This window comes from Oryctolagus cuniculus, chromosome 21, assembly GCF_051225735.1.
Source record: "Oryctolagus cuniculus isolate XC-2025 breed Fujian yellow rabbit chromosome 21, ASM5122573v1, whole genome shotgun sequence".
Lineage (NCBI taxonomy): Eukaryota > Metazoa > Chordata > Mammalia > Lagomorpha > Leporidae > Oryctolagus > Oryctolagus cuniculus.
This window is the reverse complement of record NC_142887.1, coordinates 10,191,141-10,210,562: the sequence shown is the minus strand read 5'-3', so window position 1 is coordinate 10,210,562 and position 19,422 is coordinate 10,191,141. Positions and strand designations below refer to the sequence as shown.

The 19,422-nt window shown below is 46.3% G+C and overlaps 2 protein-coding genes across 11 annotated transcripts in view; both read right to left on the bottom strand.

Annotated features, from left to right (window-relative positions):
* The window catches only part of PITPNM2 (phosphatidylinositol transfer protein membrane associated 2), a 146,056-nt gene extending 145,724 nt beyond the window's left edge, over nucleotides 1–332 (bottom strand). The window contains exon 1 of the mRNA XM_089323019.1: nucleotides 195–332. The gene's annotated coding sequence lies outside the window, so the exon portion shown is untranslated. The remainder of the gene's footprint in view (nucleotides 1–194) is intronic.
* A 520-nt stretch (nucleotides 333–852) lies between these two features.
* MPHOSPH9 (M-phase phosphoprotein 9) overlaps nucleotides 853–19,422 on the bottom strand; it is a 66,123-nt gene continuing 47,553 nt past the window's right edge. For all 10 annotated transcript variants that reach the window (XM_089323034.1, XM_089323032.1, XM_089323026.1 and 7 more), the window contains 9 exons: nucleotides 17,699–17,800; nucleotides 15,796–15,927; nucleotides 13,266–13,435; nucleotides 12,302–12,436; nucleotides 11,416–11,536; nucleotides 10,643–10,746; nucleotides 9,109–9,356; nucleotides 8,360–8,428; nucleotides 853–5,112 (listed from right to left, as the gene is read on the bottom strand). In XM_089323034.1, the coding sequence (XP_089179160.1) occupies nucleotides 5,011–5,112; nucleotides 8,360–8,428; nucleotides 9,109–9,356; nucleotides 10,643–10,746; nucleotides 11,416–11,536; nucleotides 12,302–12,436; nucleotides 13,266–13,435; nucleotides 15,796–15,927; nucleotides 17,699–17,800 (1,183 nt within the window). In that variant the 3' untranslated portion in view covers nucleotides 853–5,010. The remainder of the gene's footprint in view (nucleotides 5,113–8,359; nucleotides 8,429–9,108; nucleotides 9,357–10,642; nucleotides 10,747–11,415; nucleotides 11,537–12,301; nucleotides 12,437–13,265; nucleotides 13,436–15,795; nucleotides 15,928–17,698; nucleotides 17,801–19,422) is intronic.

Sequence of the window (19,422 nt, the reverse complement as noted above, 5' to 3'; positions counted from 1 at the left end):
CCTCCTCAGGCCGCGCGGGGGAGCGGCGGCGGCGCCGGCTGTTCGAGCCCGGCCCCGCGCCTCCGCCGGAAGAAGCTCTCCGCCGTGGGCAGCCGGACCCGTTCCTCGCCCGCGGCCCCGCACCCTTCACGCACGCAGTCCTGGTGCCCGTGGGGCGGGAGGGCGCGGGCGGACGCGCGGCGATCGCGCCTCACCTGAATAGCGTCACTTCGTAAGATGGCAGTGCCTCGCGCGGAGCGCGGCGCGGGGCTGGCCGCGGTGGGGCCGCTCGAGTGTCCGCGGTCGCGCGGATAAGCCGCCGGCCAGCCGCCGCGCGGGGGCCGAGGGCCGGCCGGCGGCGGCGGGCTCTCCAGGAGGAGCTGGGCGAGGACCAGGAACAAGCGTCACCTTCGGGTCCCCGCAGCACAGAACTCTCCCATCTGTACATTCAAAGCCCAAGCCGGGCCCTGGTGCAACTGGAAGGAGCAACGCGGGGTTGCGGTGGAGCGAAGACCGGCTTGCTGGCCCGCATCACAAGTCTCGGCCTTCCCCTGGAAGGGCGGTGCGAGCCGACGCGGGCGCCCCGGGCTGGGCTCAGAAGCAGCCCGGGAGGGCGAGAGCACAGGCGGCCGCCGCTGCCCGGTTACCGCGCCCTGGGCACCGTCACTGCCGTGACTCCCCTAGCAGTGCCTGCCTTGGGTGGCCGCCCCTTCCCCCTCCGAGAGCCCGCCCGCCGGAGCTGCCTTGGGATTCCTGGAGCATCCCGAGTGAGGCTCTCGGCCCTGAAAGCCGGTGGAAGCCGAGCTGGCCTGACCACCACTGGACACTGGCTCTCGCCGCGGCTTGAAGGAAAACGCCACCACCACAGGGCACTTCGTCTCCACGGTGTTTATTGCGTGCTCGTACGCAAGAATGAAGACATGGCCCCGCTTACAACTTCATTGCCCCAGTGTTGGACTAGATGGAACTGCTGCAAGCGCTTGTCTTTAGGTTTAATCAGCGGCACTGCAGGAAGCAAACTCTTCGTATTATTGGTCACTGTTACAGTGAAACTGTTAAATATAAAACATAACTGTCTTTTTAGTTATAGTCATAGGGTATATTGTGTCTACCAATGCACATTTATGCTTGACTCCTCACATATCTGAGGGGCCCACTGCAGTGAAACACAAACCAGATTGGAAAAGGCCTAGAAACCCGGATCTGAGAATATCAGTGTAATTATCAGCAAACTGCCATAGAGCTCTTGGCAGGGCATTTTCCAGCAAAATTTACACAATATAATTGGTTTAATCAGGCCTGCAAAACTCATAACCACATATGGCCACTCAACAGGTAAACAGGATTTACCTCTGATTTATACAGAAAATTAGGTGTGCATTTTTTAAAATTCTTAAAGATTCACAGCACAACTGGCACATTAAAATTCAGTGAAAACTTCTTTTGAAATATCTAAAAATTAAAATAACAAAACGTGTGTGTGTGTGTGTTCAGAATTCAAATAGAATTTCAAATTCAGAAAGGAACTTGGCTCTCTGAAATCATAACCTTCCAGCACCCAGGGGTAGGCACCTCCCTCACTTGGTCCTATTTACCCACCATCACCTTGCGGGTGAATGTCAAGGGACAGCTAAAGGGGTAATTATTTTGAATACACAGGCAATAACTTTTAGGAATACATCCTATATTTATAATCAAACAAACCCTAAATCACCAATTAAGATCAAAGTGCTTTCTGCACTTAATTTGTTGAGTCCAGCACTTTTAAAATTTCAGTCAAACACACACACACACACTCACACCCACACCCAAGATGGAAGCACATTTAAACTCAAAAGTTTCTTTGCAAGGGGTGGAGAGAACACCTCAGACCACCTCACAGAAAAGTCAACCCAAGGCACTTTTAGGTCAATGGCTCGGGAGACAGGCCTTTTCTATTCAGAAAGAAATCACTGCCTCAAAAAAACCTACTTAATTAAAAATGATTTGGAATGTATGTGGGAAATTCAAAAAGCTTGTGGAAAAATTGCAAAGATGTTTATTTTGGTGCAACAATGGAAGTCCATGTCTATTTTCATAGTACACGTTTCCCACCAACTTTTTGAAGACCTCTCAGGTGCATGGATTTCAATTTTTCTTGCACCCAAATAAACTTTTCTTTTAATCCCACCTTTGATTCAAAGGAATGTTCTTCCCCTTCGGTCCTATCATTTGCTGCTGAGGAAGCCAAGCCTGAGCCAGGCGGGGACCCAGGGGCATCTGGCTCCCAATCTCCCCTCTCCCATCCCCCACGCACAGCCCTAGCACTGTCCTTCGGCTACACATGCCATTGCTTCAGTTGGAGATGTTCTTCTGTTGGAGATGTCCATAGATGGACACTTCTAGCCCAGGAGTGGCTCCTGCAGACAGCAGCTTTGTCAAGGAAAGCAGCAGGCAGCCCTAGGCCATCGGGAGGGCTCACTGTCCATCTGCATTTAAAAGGCACTTTCCAGGGAGATGCCTGGAGTCTTTACTAACCACAGCACTGTCCCAGCCGCTAACAGAAGCAGTTTACCTCCCTGGGATAGCAGCTGCTGTGTAAGACTGCCACCTGTCCTACTTTTGGTTTGAGTCGACTTTCAGCTGAGTGTTTTGCGAAACAAGCATCACCAAAGGGGAGAGAGAGCAGAAACCATTTTCCTTGGTTTCCCTCTTCACAGCTACAAAGAAAATCGAATAGAATTTTTTTTTAAAAAATAAGTAACTGATAGTTCCAATCTATTCCACACTTCAAAAGTCAAAACATATGCTTGCAGAGAGAGGCACAGAAGATGTTTTGACGGAGCTTGATGCCTTTTTTGGAATAAGCCAATTATAGGTTACTGAGAAGATAACTCCTTGGCAAGATGGACCCATCAATGCTGCTGAAACTGCATTTCCTTTTTCTTAAGAATGTAGAAGACTTCACAGCAAAAGTAGGGAACAATGAAGTCTTAACAATTTTCAAGTTAGTTCTTACTATCGTGTTTAGGAAGAGAACGTACTCAGGAAAGTCAACCCCTTCAGGAGCTCTCGACACAAGCTTTCCCAGAACCTGACTAAAATGGACTCTTCTTTCCTCTAACTAGGAGATGAGAGGAAACAAAAAGTAAAGAACAAAGGCACTTGGTTTCTTCCTCAGAAACTCTGATTAGGCTGCCCCAGTGGGAAAGGAACCTGCAGCTGGGTGTCAGTGGGGTCCTCCCCCTTGCTGAGACCCCCCACACAGAAGGGCAGCCTGTGGGCCACAGGCCAGGACACAGCCAGGGGAAGCTTTGGTGAAAGGTGCTCAAAGATAAGACTTGAGAGCAGACCTACACCCTAAAGGGATGATCTGGTTGGCTTGGATAACTACTACTACATATGATTAAAACCTACACAAAGAGAAAAAGCTCAAAAGCAAATCAGAATTTAAAGCCTGAACATTCGCAATGGGACTCAATTCTCAAGTCTGCAAGAGTCTTATCAACACTTCCCAAGCGTGAGCAAGCAGGCACTGGGTTCTGCCTGGCACCAGACCCTGGGTGGTGAAGCAACTCCGACGGAACCAGCAGTCCCAGCGCACACCTATACAAGCCTCTGCATCACAGCAGAGCCCCCTGGCACGCAGCACTTCTCAGAGTCAAGAAGGCACTGCCGGGCAGTGGGCGGAGCCATCCAACAAGCTGTGTGAAAGGCACCAGGCACAGTCCCTGTCCATTAGCAGGGAGATCGCTCTGACCCCAACCCAGTGTCCTACAGAACCTCCTAGGGAAGAATTCATTCTTCTGGATGGCAAGGGTGGATTGGGTGGAGGGAGGCGAAAGCATCCAGGTGATGACTGCCAGTGGAAACCATGTCCATGAAGGAGACCAGGGCTGCTCTGTTAGCAGCTTACTGAGTGATGGCCTGTGTGTCCACCTATCGTCCAGGTGGGCCACAGTTACATTCAGAATGATGGGAAAGAACTGCAGCTCTCCTGCAATTTACTTTTGTTTTTGAAAGTACTACATGAAGCCGGCGCCGTAGCTCAATAGGCTAATCCTCCACCTTGCGGCGCCGGCACACCGGGTTCTAGTCCCGGTCGGGGTGCCGGATTCTGTCCCGGTTGCCCCTCTTCCAGGCCAGCTCTCTGCTATGGCCAGGGAGTGCAGTGGAGGATGGCCCAGGTGCTTGGGCCATGCACCCCATGGGAGACCAGGAAAAGCACCTGGATCCTGGCTCCTGCCATCGGATCAGCACGGTGCGCCGGCTGCAGCGGCGGCCATTGGAGGGTGAACCAACAGCAAAAGGAAGACCTTTCTCTCTCTGTCTCTCTCTCTCACTGTCCACTCTGCCTGTCAAAAAAAAAAAAAAAAAAAAAAAAAAGAAAGTACTACATGAAACAAAATTGGGGAATTACATCCCTCTCATTTTTTCCTTACAAACAAGTTAAAGGGAAACGAAATGAGTTCTGTTCATGTAGGCGTCAAAGATTTCCAACAGTCTATTACCGCTATTCTACTATTTACCCTAAGCCGTATTTCACATAGGACTTGTGTGATTTCTTATAAACCTCAACACAACTGAAATCCAAGGTGTGCTATAACTTTTTTATAGTCAGTATGTATTAGTCTATCACTATAGAAGCTGTTGTTGAGCACTTATTTTTTAAAAAAAATGAATCATATTTACAATGTAGAACATGTTATAAAATCGGTGTGCAAAGTTAATCATAAAAGGATAACACTATTTGTTTAGAAACAAGCTGCCTCTCCTGTTTACATTTCCTTATTCTGGATATAAATTGGAGACATATACTATTTAAAAATAACACTTTTTAAATAGTAAAATATACAAGAGATTCCTGAGCATAACAAAAATATCTTGAAAATATGTGGCCATTTGAAGTACAAAATAGCAAGTGTAAGAATAGCATGATTGTAAAACTACTGTTTGAAGGCTTATAAACAGTACAAAATAGTTTGCCTTTTCTGAGTGCATACTTATACATTAGTGCAAACAAAAGGTCTCAAAATTTAATGGCTACAAATCTCAAAGATTTGCAGAGGTGCGCAAAACGTGAAACTTCTTTAGTGTCATGCGAACTGAGCCCAGTTCTCGATTAATCCTTTCCAAACGATCTTCCAAGGCTTCCTAGGAGAAAACATGGAAAGTTTAATTAGAATTCCGCATCAAGTTCACTGGTTCCACAATGAACATCAAATTGACCTTCAGCAAAACAGCAAGTATAAACATTAAAACTATACATAGCTATCTTGCTCTGTAATACAAAGCATCTTATTTATATTCTTTCTTTAAAACTGAGTAACGTGAATCAGATTTTCAACCACTCAAAGTAACTGCTGCGCTTTAAAATATTTTCAACATGTCTGGCACAGTGATGACATGGACATTCTAATAACAGCAAAACAGCCAACTAGAAGGGGCTCTCTCTGACACTGCTGAGCTGAGGACACAACCAGAGGAAACTAGAGGGCCAGGGGACCCCATTCACACAGCTATCAAATTACAAAATCTCTAGGTTGAAAGGAAAAACACTGGATGCAACTTTCCCCCAAAACAATAGATTTCACAGTGAATCGATATAAATACCATTTTAAGAGAAATAAAACTATTAAATAAGTAGTACGTAGAAAAGGTATTTATCATGTTTAGATACTTTAATCAGGACCTACTCTAATAGTATTCTGAGATTAAACTGTATCTTCAAGAACAAAAGAATACGTGTTCATTTATACAGAGTATTTAGAAGATAATAAAACAAGCCACTGTTCCTCTTTCTTACTTTTGCTGCACATGTGCAAATTCTTTTTAAAAAGAAAAGAAACAGGCCGGCGCCGTGGCTCAATAGGCTAATCCTCCACCTTGCGGCGCTGGCACACCGGGTTCTAGTCCCGGTCGGGGCGCCGGATTCTGTCCCGGTTGCCCCTCTTCCAGGCCAGCTCTCTGCTATGGCCAGGGAGTGCAGTGGAGGATGGCCCAGGTGCTTGGGCCCTGCACCCCATGGGAGACCAGGAAAAGCACCTGGATCCTAGCTCCTGCCATCGGATCAGCGCGGTGCGCCGGCTGCAGCGGCGGCCATTGGAGGGTGAACCAACGGCAAAGGAAGACCTTTCTCTCTCTGTCTCTCTCTCTCACTGTCCACTCTGCCTGTCAAAAATAAAAATAAAAAAAAATACAAAAAAAAAAATACAAAAAAAAAAAAAAAAGAAAAGAAACAATAGGATCAAACTTTTACAAAATATTTTTCGGGGTCAGCCTCGTGGCATAGCGGGTTAAGCTGCTGTCTGTGATGCCAGCATCCTATATAAGCACCAGTTTGAGACCCGATTGCTCCATTTCCAATTCAGCTCCCTGCTAATGCTCCTGGGAAAGCAGTGAAAGATGGCTCAAGTGCTTGGGTTACTGCACCCATGTGGGGGACCCAGAAGAAGCTCCGGGTTCCTCACCTCTGCCTGGCCCAGCTTTGACCGTTGCCAAACATTTGGGGAGTGAACCAGCAGAGGAAGATCTCTCTCCCTCTCAAAGTAAATCTTTAAAAAATATATTTTTCAGTTAACTTTGCATGCTGTGAAATACCCTTCTATATTACTGTATAACATTCCAGCAGATGCAACAGCGTGCAGTCAGAGTCTTTTAGAGACTCAGGTTGCTTCCAGTTTTGGAGTCCATCAATTAGGCTGCAATGCATTTCTTTTTTTTTTTTTTTTTTTTACAGGCAGAGTGGACAGTGAGAGAGAGAGAGACAGAGAGAAAGGTCTTCCTTTGCCGTTGTTTTACCCTCCAATGGCCGCCGCGGCCGGCGCGCTGCGGCCGGCGCACCGCGCTGATCCGATGGCAGGAGCCAGGAGCCAGGTGCTTTTCCTGGTCTCCCATGGGGTGCAGGGCCCAAGCACCTGGGCCATCCTCCACTGCACTCCCTGGCCACAGCAGAGAGCTGGCCTGGAAGAGGGGCAACCGGGACAGAATCCGGCGCCCCAACCGGGACTAGAACCCGGTGTGCCGGCGCCGCTAGGCGGAGGATTAGCCTAGTGAGCCGCGGCGCCGGCCTGCAATGCATTTCTTAATGTATTTCTCTTTGCACCTGTCTCTAAGTATCACTGCCTTAGGAATCATTCTCAGACTCAGAAGTGCTAGGTCCAAAGAAATGCAAATGCTGCCGCTCTGGATAAATGCTACACTGTGCTCCAGAAAGAGGAGGATTTCGACTTCCACCTGCCATATATGAGTGTGAGTTTTTCTCCATTCTCAGAATTTTTTTTTTGATACCTACCAATGTGATAGTTTAAGAAAAGGTGATGCCTTTTTTAAAATTTTGTTTTTAAAATATTGTTTTTATTGATTGATGAGACTGGACACTCTTCATTTTTTTTTTTTTTTTTTTTTTTTTTTGCCTAGTAAAAGTACCAGTTACGAGCATCCTCAGCCCCATTTTGCTGCCACTGATCTTCCTGCTGAATTCAAAGAGCTCTGAAAACATAAACAGACACTAATGCCTTCTAAATCTTCAGAGCCAGAAAGAACCCATAATATTCATTATAAAACAATATATGAAAAGTGTTTCAGATTGATTTAGAATCAGGCTATCCACAAATCTGCCTTCTGCTTTCCTAGTAAATTATTTTAGAGTTTCATGTGTTAATTCAATATTATAAATTACTGAATAAAAATTGTCAAAACAAAAACAATATAAAGTCTTAAAGTCAGAGGAAAAGAGAAGTTAGGGACACAGGTACTAGCTATAGGTCCACCACTTCTACTCTGTGTAAATGAACTTGTACTCAAGTTCAGGCACTGAAAAGCCAAACATGCTTGCTGCTATGTCTGGAATGTCTTTAAGTGAGCAGATTTTAAAAGTCCCATGGCTTCATGCATTTAAAATTCTTTGAAAAGCAACAGAAGAAACTCAACTAAGAGATGCCCACGGGCCACATCACCTGCACCTCCTCCTGCTTGACCATGGAATCGCACCTCCCTCTTTAACCTGCGCAGCCATTCCAGCTGCAAAGTCCAACCAACAGTGTTTACTAAGTGGAAAGGGACTCAGAAATAAAAGAGGGACTTAATGAAGGAAGATTAACTTAACAGCGTGAATCTGTTAAAAGGCACAGGGCCATTTGGTCCCAAGTTAGTTTCTGGAAAATATAACGGCACAGAGGCCATTCTCTTGAAGTGTAAAAGTAAAATCAGTTTTCATTCCTGAAAGCAATGCAGTTGTGAAACAGCCGTCATCCCCAAATACTTCCTGTACAGTGCTAAACGCTGACCAGCACTTCACTGACACCAGTCTTCCATGTGCCACAATTTGTAAAACTCCTCTTGATGAATGGAGATTGACAGGCACCAGCCACTGAGGGGAACTCCAGCTCAGACATCTCACCTGATTTAACCTTGTCTGTAAAGTGACTCGTCCTCCAGGAGAAGGCATTCGGCTTAGTGCTGCCTCAATCTGTTAACACAGAAGATGTCCAATAAAAAAAAGCATTCCCGGGCTGGAGCAGTGGTGCAGTAGGCTAAGCCTCCACCTGCAGTGCCAGCATCCCATATAGGCGCCAGTTTTAGTCCCTGGCTGCTCCACTTCTGATCCGGCTCCCTGCTAATGTGCCTGGGAAAGCAGCAGAAGATGACCCAAGGGTTTGGGCCCCTGCAACCACGTGAGGGACCCAATATGAGCTCCTGGAGCCCAGCTTCAGACTAGCCCAGCTCCAGCCATTGCTGCCATTTGGGCAGTGACTCAGCAGATGGAAGATCTCTCTGTGTCTCTCCCTTTCTCTCTCTCTAAGTCTGCCAAACAAATCTTTAAAAAATAATAAATAAAAATAAAAATAAAAATAAAAATAAATAAATAAATAAACACAAACATTCCAATGACTGGCAGGGAGGTTTATGGCCGAGAATAAGCACACTTCAGTCCAGCATCCCCGTGCTTTTGTCTCAGTCTAAGCCCCTGGTCACCAAGCACCCAGGAGCGGTGGGAGCGTGACTTCAGTGCGCTCTGGCGCGGCTCTGCTGCGGCCCCGCCGCCCTCACCGTCACTTCCTGAGGTCGCTGACTCACAACTTCCCTTCTACTCCTTAGACAGAAGCATTACGTGCACAAAAAGATTTTTAAAAATACTTTTGTTTTTACCTGGTCCTTTTCTTTTGTTAGTTCATCAAAGAAGCGTTCCGTTTCAGCGAGGGTTCTAATTTTTGCGGTATATTCAAAGTCAGTACCCTGCGGTGTCACGGGAACCAGCTCACGCTGTTCCTGGCCAGCTAGTTTACACTTCTCCCAGGCTGGTCTCGCAGGGGCTTTCTTCATTCCATTTGGCAATGGTTCGGGGCAAGAGCTATGATTAACAAGGTTGTCTGCGGCTTTTTCTGAATATTTTTTTTCTGTCAGAGAGGAAAGAAATTTCTTATCAATTTTTCCAATATATTGCATACATGTTAAATACATTGTCCCACTTCTCTTTCTGGAAATGGCTGCTATGTAGGCCAAAAAAGTAATGAAAAGAGACACAATAGTCAGTATTTATGCGGTGCTTTTTCTCCAAGTTCTAAAAGCTTTGCCCTCAATTTGACAATTTTCACAACTATTAAAAATGAATGCAAGAAAACTTTATGTGAACACAAGAACTTTTTTTCTTTAAAGATTTATTTACTTATTTATTTGAGAGGTAGAGTTACAGACAGTGAGAGGAGAGATAGAGAGAAAGGTCTTCCATCTGCTGGTTTACTCCCCAAATGGCTGCAATGGCCAGAACTGGGCCAATCCGAAGCCAGGAGCCAGGAGCTTCTTCTGGGTCTCCTACTCCGGTGCAAGAGCCCAAGCACTTGGGCCATCTTCCACTGCTTTCCCAGGCTACAGCAGAGAGCTGGATTGGAAGAGGAGCAGCTGGGATTAGAACCAGCGCCCACATGGGATGCTGGCACTGCAGGCAGAGGATTAACCTACTGTGCCACAGCGTTGGCCCCACAAGTGAACTTTCAAGACTACGCAATGGGGGCCCAGCTCTGGCTGTTGTAGCCATGTGGGGAGTGAATCACCGAATGGAAGATCTGTCTCCTTCTCTCTCTATAAACTGTCTTCTAAATAAATAAATAAATCTTCTAAAAAAAAAAAAAAAAAAGACTATGCAGTGCATCACGCCAAGTGGATCTGCATCCCTACCATGCACAGGGAACTCTCTGAGGGCATCCCCAGGTGACTCCCACACATTGTAATGTTTTCCTGAACTTAAAATATATGTGAGAAAAGAGGAAAAAAAATTACCCAAAGCCTACATTGCTTATAAATATTATAAATCATAGAATAAAAAAGCAAAGGAGTAACTGGACAGCAGGGCCCTGGGAATTAAACGTTACCATGACCTGTGCCTTGGTACCCTAACTTCAGTCAGAGTGACAGCACTGACCTGACAACATGAGGCATCATGAAGGCCCATACGTAGATTGTTCAGTACAGGGTACTGTGATGTGATGTTTGCAGTCTTGGAAAGATACTAGAATCTCAGTCAGAGTGACAGCACTGACCTGACAACATGAGGCATCATGAAGGCCCATACGTAGATTGTTCAGTACAGGGTACTGTGATGTGATGTTTGCAGTTTTGAAAAGATACTAGAATCTCAAAAAATGAGCAAGCAACACCAAGACTAGTAATTTTTAGGAAAAGATACCTTCAGGGTCATCTAGAGGAAGAAACTGGAGTTGTTTTCTTGCATTGGTTCGTTGTAATGTAGACACAGGAACAGTATCTAAATCATCCAAAAGTATATCAAATCTATTGAATGAAGCAAGTGACTTGTGAGAAGAAAATGTTAACTGATTTTTTTATTTCCACTAGAAACATGAGCTGGCATCCGGGTAACTCACATATTTTCTTTAAAAAAAAAAAAAGCTGGTCATATAACTTCCTAACACTGAAGCTCACTGTCTATTTTCTAATATAAAACTGTGCTGTACACTGAAGCGTTTGCTGGCCTGTCGTCGTGCGGGGCAGGTGTCAGCCCCATCTTAGAGAAGACGTGACTGGGTTCACTGAGCTTCATGATCTCCCCAAGAGACTGACAACTGGAAGCAAGGACCTTCCCTCCACAGCACACAGCACCGCCCCGCTGCAGAGAAGCCAACCTGTGCCCAGGGCCGGGGCCACACCAGTGCAGCCCATTTCCTAGTGCAAATGGCTCAGGAGTCTCCCTGTACCATACACGTTTTGGGGAGAACAAACAACTATGATTCTATATCCAAAAGCTGAATGAGGTGCTGAGGCAGAATTTAAAATCAGCAGCCATGTTTACACATTGAAAACTGTCCTGCCACTAGGGTACTCATGTAGATAACTAGAGACCCCACTGGTAACTAAGCACCTGATAGCTAAAGGCATGCATCAGTATTTGTTTACATCAATGGTGTATACATATCTTTCATCCCACAGCTTTAGAGAACTTACCGAGTTGGACTGCTTTCATTTTTGCTAAGTAGATGACTAAATCCTGGGGACAAATTTTCTTTAGGGGATCGCTTTGGACTATAAGCCACAGTCACTGGTGTTAACATAATCTCTCTTTTTGCTACAGAAGAAAACGAAGAGGAAATATTCTTTTTCTTCCATACAAGTTATTTTAACAGAACATAGTTTTGATTTTTTTAAGAACTTTTTTCTACTTTTACAGGAATAAGAATTTCATTGTAACACACTGAGAGGTGTAAGCACACAAAACAATCACATAACTCATATCCTAACATCTAGAGTTCCACTGGTGACACTTCAGTACATTAGACTTCAGTTTCAGCATTCCAGCTCAAACTGGTTTTTCAGGATTTTAGAAGTCAACTGGAAATAAGCTGGAACCACAGGGAACATTCCTACAACATAGTAACAGAAGAATCCCCTCTGTGGTATGAAAAATGTAAACCAGGGTCACAGAAATTCAATGCTGAAACTTTAAAATCAAGCCTATCGCTGGCTAAAAAAATGGCAACTGATGCTGAGGGGCTGGGGGCATCTTCTCTATGCAGACTACTCTTAATTCATGAGTCTGAATAACTGATTAATAGTTGTCTATCTTCCTGAACACTGTGAAGCACTATTAGGCACACATAATTTCCGACACACACACACACACACACACACACACACACCTCACTTTAACAGATTCTTTCAGCTGCACCTGCAATGTCTGTGCAAGCAGGACATTTTATCCATCGCACTAGAGCATCTTTAGGGAGCAGGTGCTCACAGTGGTCTAGGAGGTGCTTCGGAGGACACGGGACAAAGAGGGAACAGCGCACAGCTCAGATGTCCCTCAAGCCCAGGAGACACATCAAACGCTTACTTGGGGTGCTTGGCTTGCGGTTTGAAGGCGGCAAAGACGAAGATCTCTGTGAGGCGGAGTTGAGTCTCCTCTGTCTCTGCTGGGCACATTTCTCTGGGGAGCGACTGACTGAAGTTTCTGTGTGCCGGGGATTCACTAATTCCATACCACACAAATGTACAAGAAACAAAACAGAAAAATCAGAATAAAGCTGGCTCCAGTCATCTGCCTTTATTAACAGATGGCTATGCCAAGCAAGGCCTTCCCCCAGCTTATGTACTGCTCAACATCATTGCTTCTCACCATCGAGGTTCAAATGATTACTCGCAAACGTACCTCATTATAACAGTGAAAAAAACACCTGATGAAGAAAAACGTGGGCATACATAATGAATTCATCCTGGTTTCCTCCTTACAAGTGGCACTCGAGGTGATTTTCGAGAGTGTATTTTTAGAAAGCAGGTTACTAACTGATTTACTAGGAGGCGCTGCTTTTGTGATGCCACACCCAGAGATGTGGGGGTCACGCCTGGCAGGTACGAACACAGAGCAGACAGCAGGAGAAGAAAGTGCTGCCGACCTGAGCCCCGAAGAGGACACAGGGCTGATGACACCATCCCCTCCACAGGAACTGCTACATCTCACTCCGTGATCCCACCCATCTGTCACCATTTTCTAATGTGTGCAAATAGGAAAAACTGATATAGCAATTTTTCAAATATCCTTAAGAATGCTATGTAAGCCTTTTTGATAATCAGAATGAAACATAGAGTTTGCTTTGAATAAATGGGTACATAGTTATGTCAGGACTGATAAATTACTAATCTGGGGATCCAATTATCTCTGAAATAATATTGATGCAGCAGTGCAATGAATTAAACTTAATTTCATTATCTGAAGAATTTAATTTTAAAGAAGGTGATATAAATGGGGTAAAGAAGGAAGACATCTATATCCACCTAAAACAGGGAATAAAAATCCTTACTATTTGAGGTGCCCTCTTTCTCTGTTTGTGTCCCCCAGTTCTTAAATATCTTCTCTTCATCAAGTTCTTTTAGGGCTTTCATGACTGCTGTGTCTGATGTCTCTCTCCGTTTTTTTAAGCTTGTTGGTGAACTTCCAGGAGAGGAATCCTTTTCTGGAGGAGAACAGTACCTGAAATAAAAATTTTAAGACACACACTACTGTGGGCTGAATGTCTGCGCACCCCTGACAAACGTGCGTGCTGAGTTCCTCATCTTCAGTGACAGCACATGTGGGAGGTAATCAGAGACAGATGAGGTCACGAGGGCAGATCACCTGTGATGGAATTAATGATTTTTTTTTTTTTTTTTTTTTTTGACAGGCAGAGTGGACAGTGAGAGAGAGAGAGAGAGAAAGGTCTTCCTTTGCCGTTGGTTCACCCTCCAATGGCCGCCGCGGCCAGCGCGCTGCAGCCGGCGCATCGCGCTGATCCGATGGCAGGAGCCAGGTACTTATCCTGGTCTCCCATGGGGTGCAGGGCCCAAGCGCTTGGGCCATCCTCCACTGCACTCCTGGGCCACAGCAGAGAGCTGGCCTGGAAGAGGGGCAACCGGGACAGAATCCGGCGCCACGACCGGGACTAGAACCTGGGGTGCCGGCGCCGCAAGGCGGAGGATTAGCCTAGTGAGCCATGCCACCGGCCCAATTAATGATCTTATAAAAAGACAAAACACAGAGGGAAGGTCCTATGAGGACATAACCATGAAAGGGGCTCTGAGAACCCCACCGTGGCGGCACCCTGATTTTGTAGATCAGCCTCCAGAACTGTGATGAAGCTGTCCAGCTGTGGTGGTTGTCACAGCAGCCCAAGCTAAGACACACAGCTGACCTCGACTAGTAGGGCAACAACGCTGGAACTGACGATTATACTCCAGAGTGAGTGTATGCTTTACATGGCAGGTGAATTCACACTGAACTTGCATATCATAAATCAGTGCTTCAGGACGGGTGTTGTGGAAGAGCAGGGTAAGTCACCACTTGGGACGCCCTCATCCCATATTAGAGTGCCCTGCTACCTTGCTTCAGACCCAGCTTCCTCCTAAAGCTCCTGGGAAGGCAGCAGACAATGGCCCATGTGGGAGTCCCAGAGGGAGTTCCTGGCTCCTGGCTTCTGCCTAGCCCAGCCCTAGCTGCTAAAGCCATTGGGGAGTAAACCAGCAGACAGAAATTCTCTTTCCAATAAGAAAATAAATAAATCTTTACAAAATTAAAAACTGTAACAGTGCTCCCCAATCCTTTTAACACCCTAGCACACACAGAAGCATGCTATGTGTATGCACCCTGGAGCAAATGGCTGAGGTTGCTCATGGAGCTAGCACGCACACAGGAGAGAAGAGGATTGACATCCTGTGTTAACTACACACTGTACCCTTGAGTACAGGATGGGAAGTTCTCTGCAGCCCATGAAGGTAAGATGCCCCGAAATAATTAGCCTCTCGAAGTAAAATAAAAATCAGGTCCTCAAAATTAAGACAGTAAGGGCTGGCATTGAGGCACAACAGGTTAAGCTACTACTGGGGATGTCAACATCCTGTATCAAGAGTGCTAGTTCAGGTCTCAGCTGTTCAGCTTCCAAGCCAGCTCCCTGAGAATGCACCCGGGGAGGTAACATGATGGCTCAAGAACTGGGTCCCTTGGGCCGGCACCGTGGCACAGCAGGTTAATCCTCTGCCTGCAGGGCCAACATCTCATATGGGCACCGGTTCTAGTCCCGGCTGCCCCTCTTCCAGTCCAGCTCTCTGCTGTGGCCTGGGAAGGCAGTGGAGGATGGCTCAAGTGCTTGGGCCCTGCACCCCATGGGAGACCAGGAGAAGCACCTGGCTCCTGGCTTCAGATCGGCACAGTGCCAGCTGTGGGAGTCATTTGGGGGGTGAACCAATGGACGGAAGACCTTTCTCTGTCTCTCCCTCTCACTGTCTGTAACTCTACCTCTCAAATAAATAAATAAAATCTATATCTATCTATCTATATATATATCTGCCTTTCAAATAAAGTAAATAAACAAATCTGAAAAGATTTTAAGACAATAAAGACCCAACAGAGCTGGGTGTGTGGCGCAGTGGCTAAGACGCTACTTGTGACGTCTGCGTCCTGCACCACAGCGTCCGGGTTTGAGTCCTGGCTGCACATCCACTTCCAGCTTCCTGATAGTAGCAACCTGCAAGAGAGCAGGTGGCGGCTCAAGCACGTGGGTGCCTGCCACCCAGATGGGAGGCCCAGGTGGAGTTCTGGCTCCTGACTTTGGCCTGGCCCAGCTCTGGCTGTTGCAGGCATTTGAGGCGTGAACAAGCAGACAGATCTGTCTGTCACTGTCTCTCTCTCTCTCCTTTCTCATTCTGCCTCTCAAATAAACAAAGAGGGAACCAACACAAGAGCAATGGGGAAAAGGAGAGCCAAAGAGATGGCTCTTTATTTACAGCTTTCTCAACATCTGGAAGGAGAAACCTCTAGAAAACAGCACTCCTAAGTGGGACCTCTGGAAAGTTACTTACCCAGGAACACAGGTTTCCTCCAGCTGGCCATCCACTTGGCTCTGGCTGTCCAGAGGCTGCCCAGTGAAGATAGAGTACTCTGCACCTGGTATCAGCCACTTCCGCCTGCTGACGTCTGCAGTTGCTACTGTGCTATTGGAAGGAAACATTGCAAGGTTTGCACTTCAATTAGACTCACATGTGTAAGTCAACCCACTTCCAAATACTATTTACATATTGGGCCATTAATTTTAAAATAACCTATCAATATTCTGATACATTAATTATATTTTATGGCTTTAAGGTTCAGTTAAACTGGTATTTTAGGTTTCTATTACTTTTTTTTTTTTTTTTAACAGATAGAGTTAGAGAGACAGACAGAGAGAAAGGTCTTCCTTTTCCGTTGGTTCACCCCCTCAAATGGCTGCTATGGCCGGAACTATGCCGATCCGAAGCCAGGAGCCAGGTGCTTCCTCCTGGTCTCCCACATAGGTACAGGGGCCCAAGCACTTGGGCCATCCTCCACTGCCTTCCCAGGCCACAGCAGAGAGCTGGATTGGAAGAGGAGCAGCCGGGACTAGAACCAGCACCCATAAGGGATGTAGGTGTCGCAGGCAGGGGCTTTACTCGCTGCACCACAACACCAGCCCCTACTATGTTCTACTAAGATTAATTAATGAAGATCCAGGAAAAATTGCTCATTTGACAATAACTTAATAAAGTTAATTATAACTTAAAATAATTTCTTTCTGAGGCTGGCACTGCAATTATGACATGGCATCCCATATGAGAGTGCCAGTTCAAGTCCCAGCTGCTTTGCCTCTGATCCAGTTCCCTGCTAATGTGCTTGGGAAAGCAGTGCAACATGGCCCAAGTACTGGGGCCCCTGCCACCTACATGGGAGACCAGAATGGAATTCCTGGCTCCTGGCTCCAGCCTGGCCCAGAGCTGGCTACTGTGGTCATTTGTGGAGCAGATGGAAGATATCTCTCTCTCTCTTTGCCTTTCAAAAAATCTTTAAAAAACATAATTTCTTGGGCTGGTGCTGTGGCATAGTAGGCTAAGCCTTCATATGCAATGCTGGCATCCCATATGGGCACTGGTTCATGGCCCAGCTGCCTCTTCCAACCCAGCTCTCTGTTTATAGCCTGGGAAAGCAGTAGAAGATGGCCATGTGCATGGGCCCCTGCACCCACATGGAGACTTGGAAGAAGCTCCTGGTTTCTGGCTTCAGATTGGCCCAGCTCCAGCCATTTTGGCCCATTTTGGGAGGGAACCAGAGGACAGAAGACCTTTCTCTCTGTCTCTCCCTCTCTCTGGCTATAACACTGCCTCTCAAGTAAATAAATAAAATCTTAAAAAAAATAATTTCTTTCTGATAAATGTCAACATTATGAAGTTACAATGTCTTCAATATTACTTATTTGTACCAAAATAAAAATAAAAATCAGTTCTAATATAAAAAACTTTTTGTGCAAATAATCTTAGAATAAAGTAAGATAAGTCTTTGAGATTCCATCAAAGCTGATTCTGAAAGAACTAGAGGGAAATCCAGACAATCTAATGAAGATCCACCTTCAAAGGTCTTTCCATTAACACAGAAATAAAATGTCTGGAATTATAGGGCTAACGGACTTTCAGATGTTCTCACCCTGTGTGTCCTGGTTTGCCCAGATAATAAAAATGAGCTCCAAAAACAGGAAGTGATTTCCCTAAGGTAACACAGCTGGGCAGAGTCAGAGAACAAAACAGACTCCACATCCCCTGCCTCCCAGCCTGATCCTACCATCCTCTCAGACTGTGTTTCAGCAGCGTGTGTTCTGTCACAGCGACGCACCCTGGCTCCTGTGATGGGCAGACGCGCTGACCACTATGACAGAAGTGTGGGCCTGCTCGGCCTTGCAGAGAAAGTGGAGTAACTTACTTGGCACGGGGGGGTCGCACATGAGCTTTGGCATGATGGCGAAGACTCAGCATATTTTCATGCTCGACTTGCTTGACCTGAGCTTCAAGTTTTGAAATTGTTCTAAATCAAAAGCAGTAAGTACATTTCAACAAATTTAAAATACTGCCCTACTACACATTATTTAACAGACCCTCTAAGAAAAGCGTGACCAAACAGCTGTCTGTCCACAAAGCTTTTTCATGGGAAAACACCATTAAATTTTAAAAAGCTAATCAAAACCAGAGAAAGTAAATGGAGAAGCAAATGCATTAAACTCTACAAAGGAGCATTTCATAAACTGCAACTGAAGGAAAAGGCAACAATAGACTTAATATAGCAAGCAAAAGGAGTTATGCAAATGTGACTACAAATGAAAACATGCAAGGTATAAATCAAAGTGTCAAATAAATTGTACTTTAATTCTATGTATGCATTAATGTACACAAAGCATAACAGGTCACGTTTTCACAAAAGAGAAAGTAAGCTGAACTTCCAGAAACAGGGCTATTGTCAAAAAGAACTTTCTAATTTTCAAGAGGCAAAAAGCTAAAATATCCCAAACTCTAACCCGGGTAGTTCCTGTCATTTGTGTCACACTCAGGGTAAAAGCCCATTCTCATGTCCATCAGCAGAACATAACCACCTGGCCAGTGAATCGCCCTGAGGATATCTGTCGCTCCCCCTCTTTGTGGAGGAGCAACACAAGACCCTGCGCTGTTCTTTCGTCTGCTCGGCCCTCCCCGGGTTTGCTGCTGGTTCTTCCCGGGTTGGCTACTATCCCTTCCACCTCCGTGGAAGGGCAGTTCCCCCTGGCCGCATTCCCCACTTCCGCAGGGGAGCGGCACACCACCGGCCAGCTTTCTCGGGGGCTGCACGGGCTCCCTTAGATGTTCCCCATAGATGTTCCTGGTGCATGCCGTCTCTCTCCTCCTTTATAGTCCTCCTCCGCCAATCCTAACTCGGCTGCCCACACGCCGAGTACGCTGCTCTCCAATCAGGAGCAAGTCCTACAGTTTATTAGCTGAACTGGAGGCAGCTGTGCGGAAGCTGTTTACTTCTCTCCCAGCGCCATATTGTGGGAGAGCAGATGCATAGAATAAGTCTTAATTTCAGTAACTTAGTCCAGTCCGGATTGCTCCCCACAGATCCCCCTTTCTTTTTATTTTTGGCGTTGATACGCGCCTGTCTTCGGTGTCCCGCGGCACACACTCTGCTCTACTTGCTAGAGTTGCCACAGGCTCTTACAAGTCCTATCAATCAGGAAAACCGAATCCGGGTCCTCTCTTCGCCATTGTGAGGAGGTTTTTAGGCGCTGATGCGTGCCTGTGTTCGGTGCCCTGCAGCGCATGCTCTGCTCTGCCCGCAGGGGACTTACAAGACCTATCAGGCAAACCGAATCCAAGCCTTCTCATTGCCTTATTGTGGGGGAGACTTATTAGTGTTGGTTCGTGCCTATCTTCGGTGACCTGCAGCTCATACTCTGGTCGAGCTGCTTGCTGGCGCTTACCGCCTTAATCAGGCAGACCGAATCCAAGCCTCCTAATTGTTGCATTGTGGGGAAGCCTTACTGATGTTAATTCGTGCCTGTCTTCGGTGACCTGCGGCGCATAAGCTGCTAGCCGCCGCAGGTGCTCATCGTGCTCATCGCCTCACTTAATCAGGCAGACCGAATCCAAACTTTCTCGTTGCCATGTTGAGGGGAG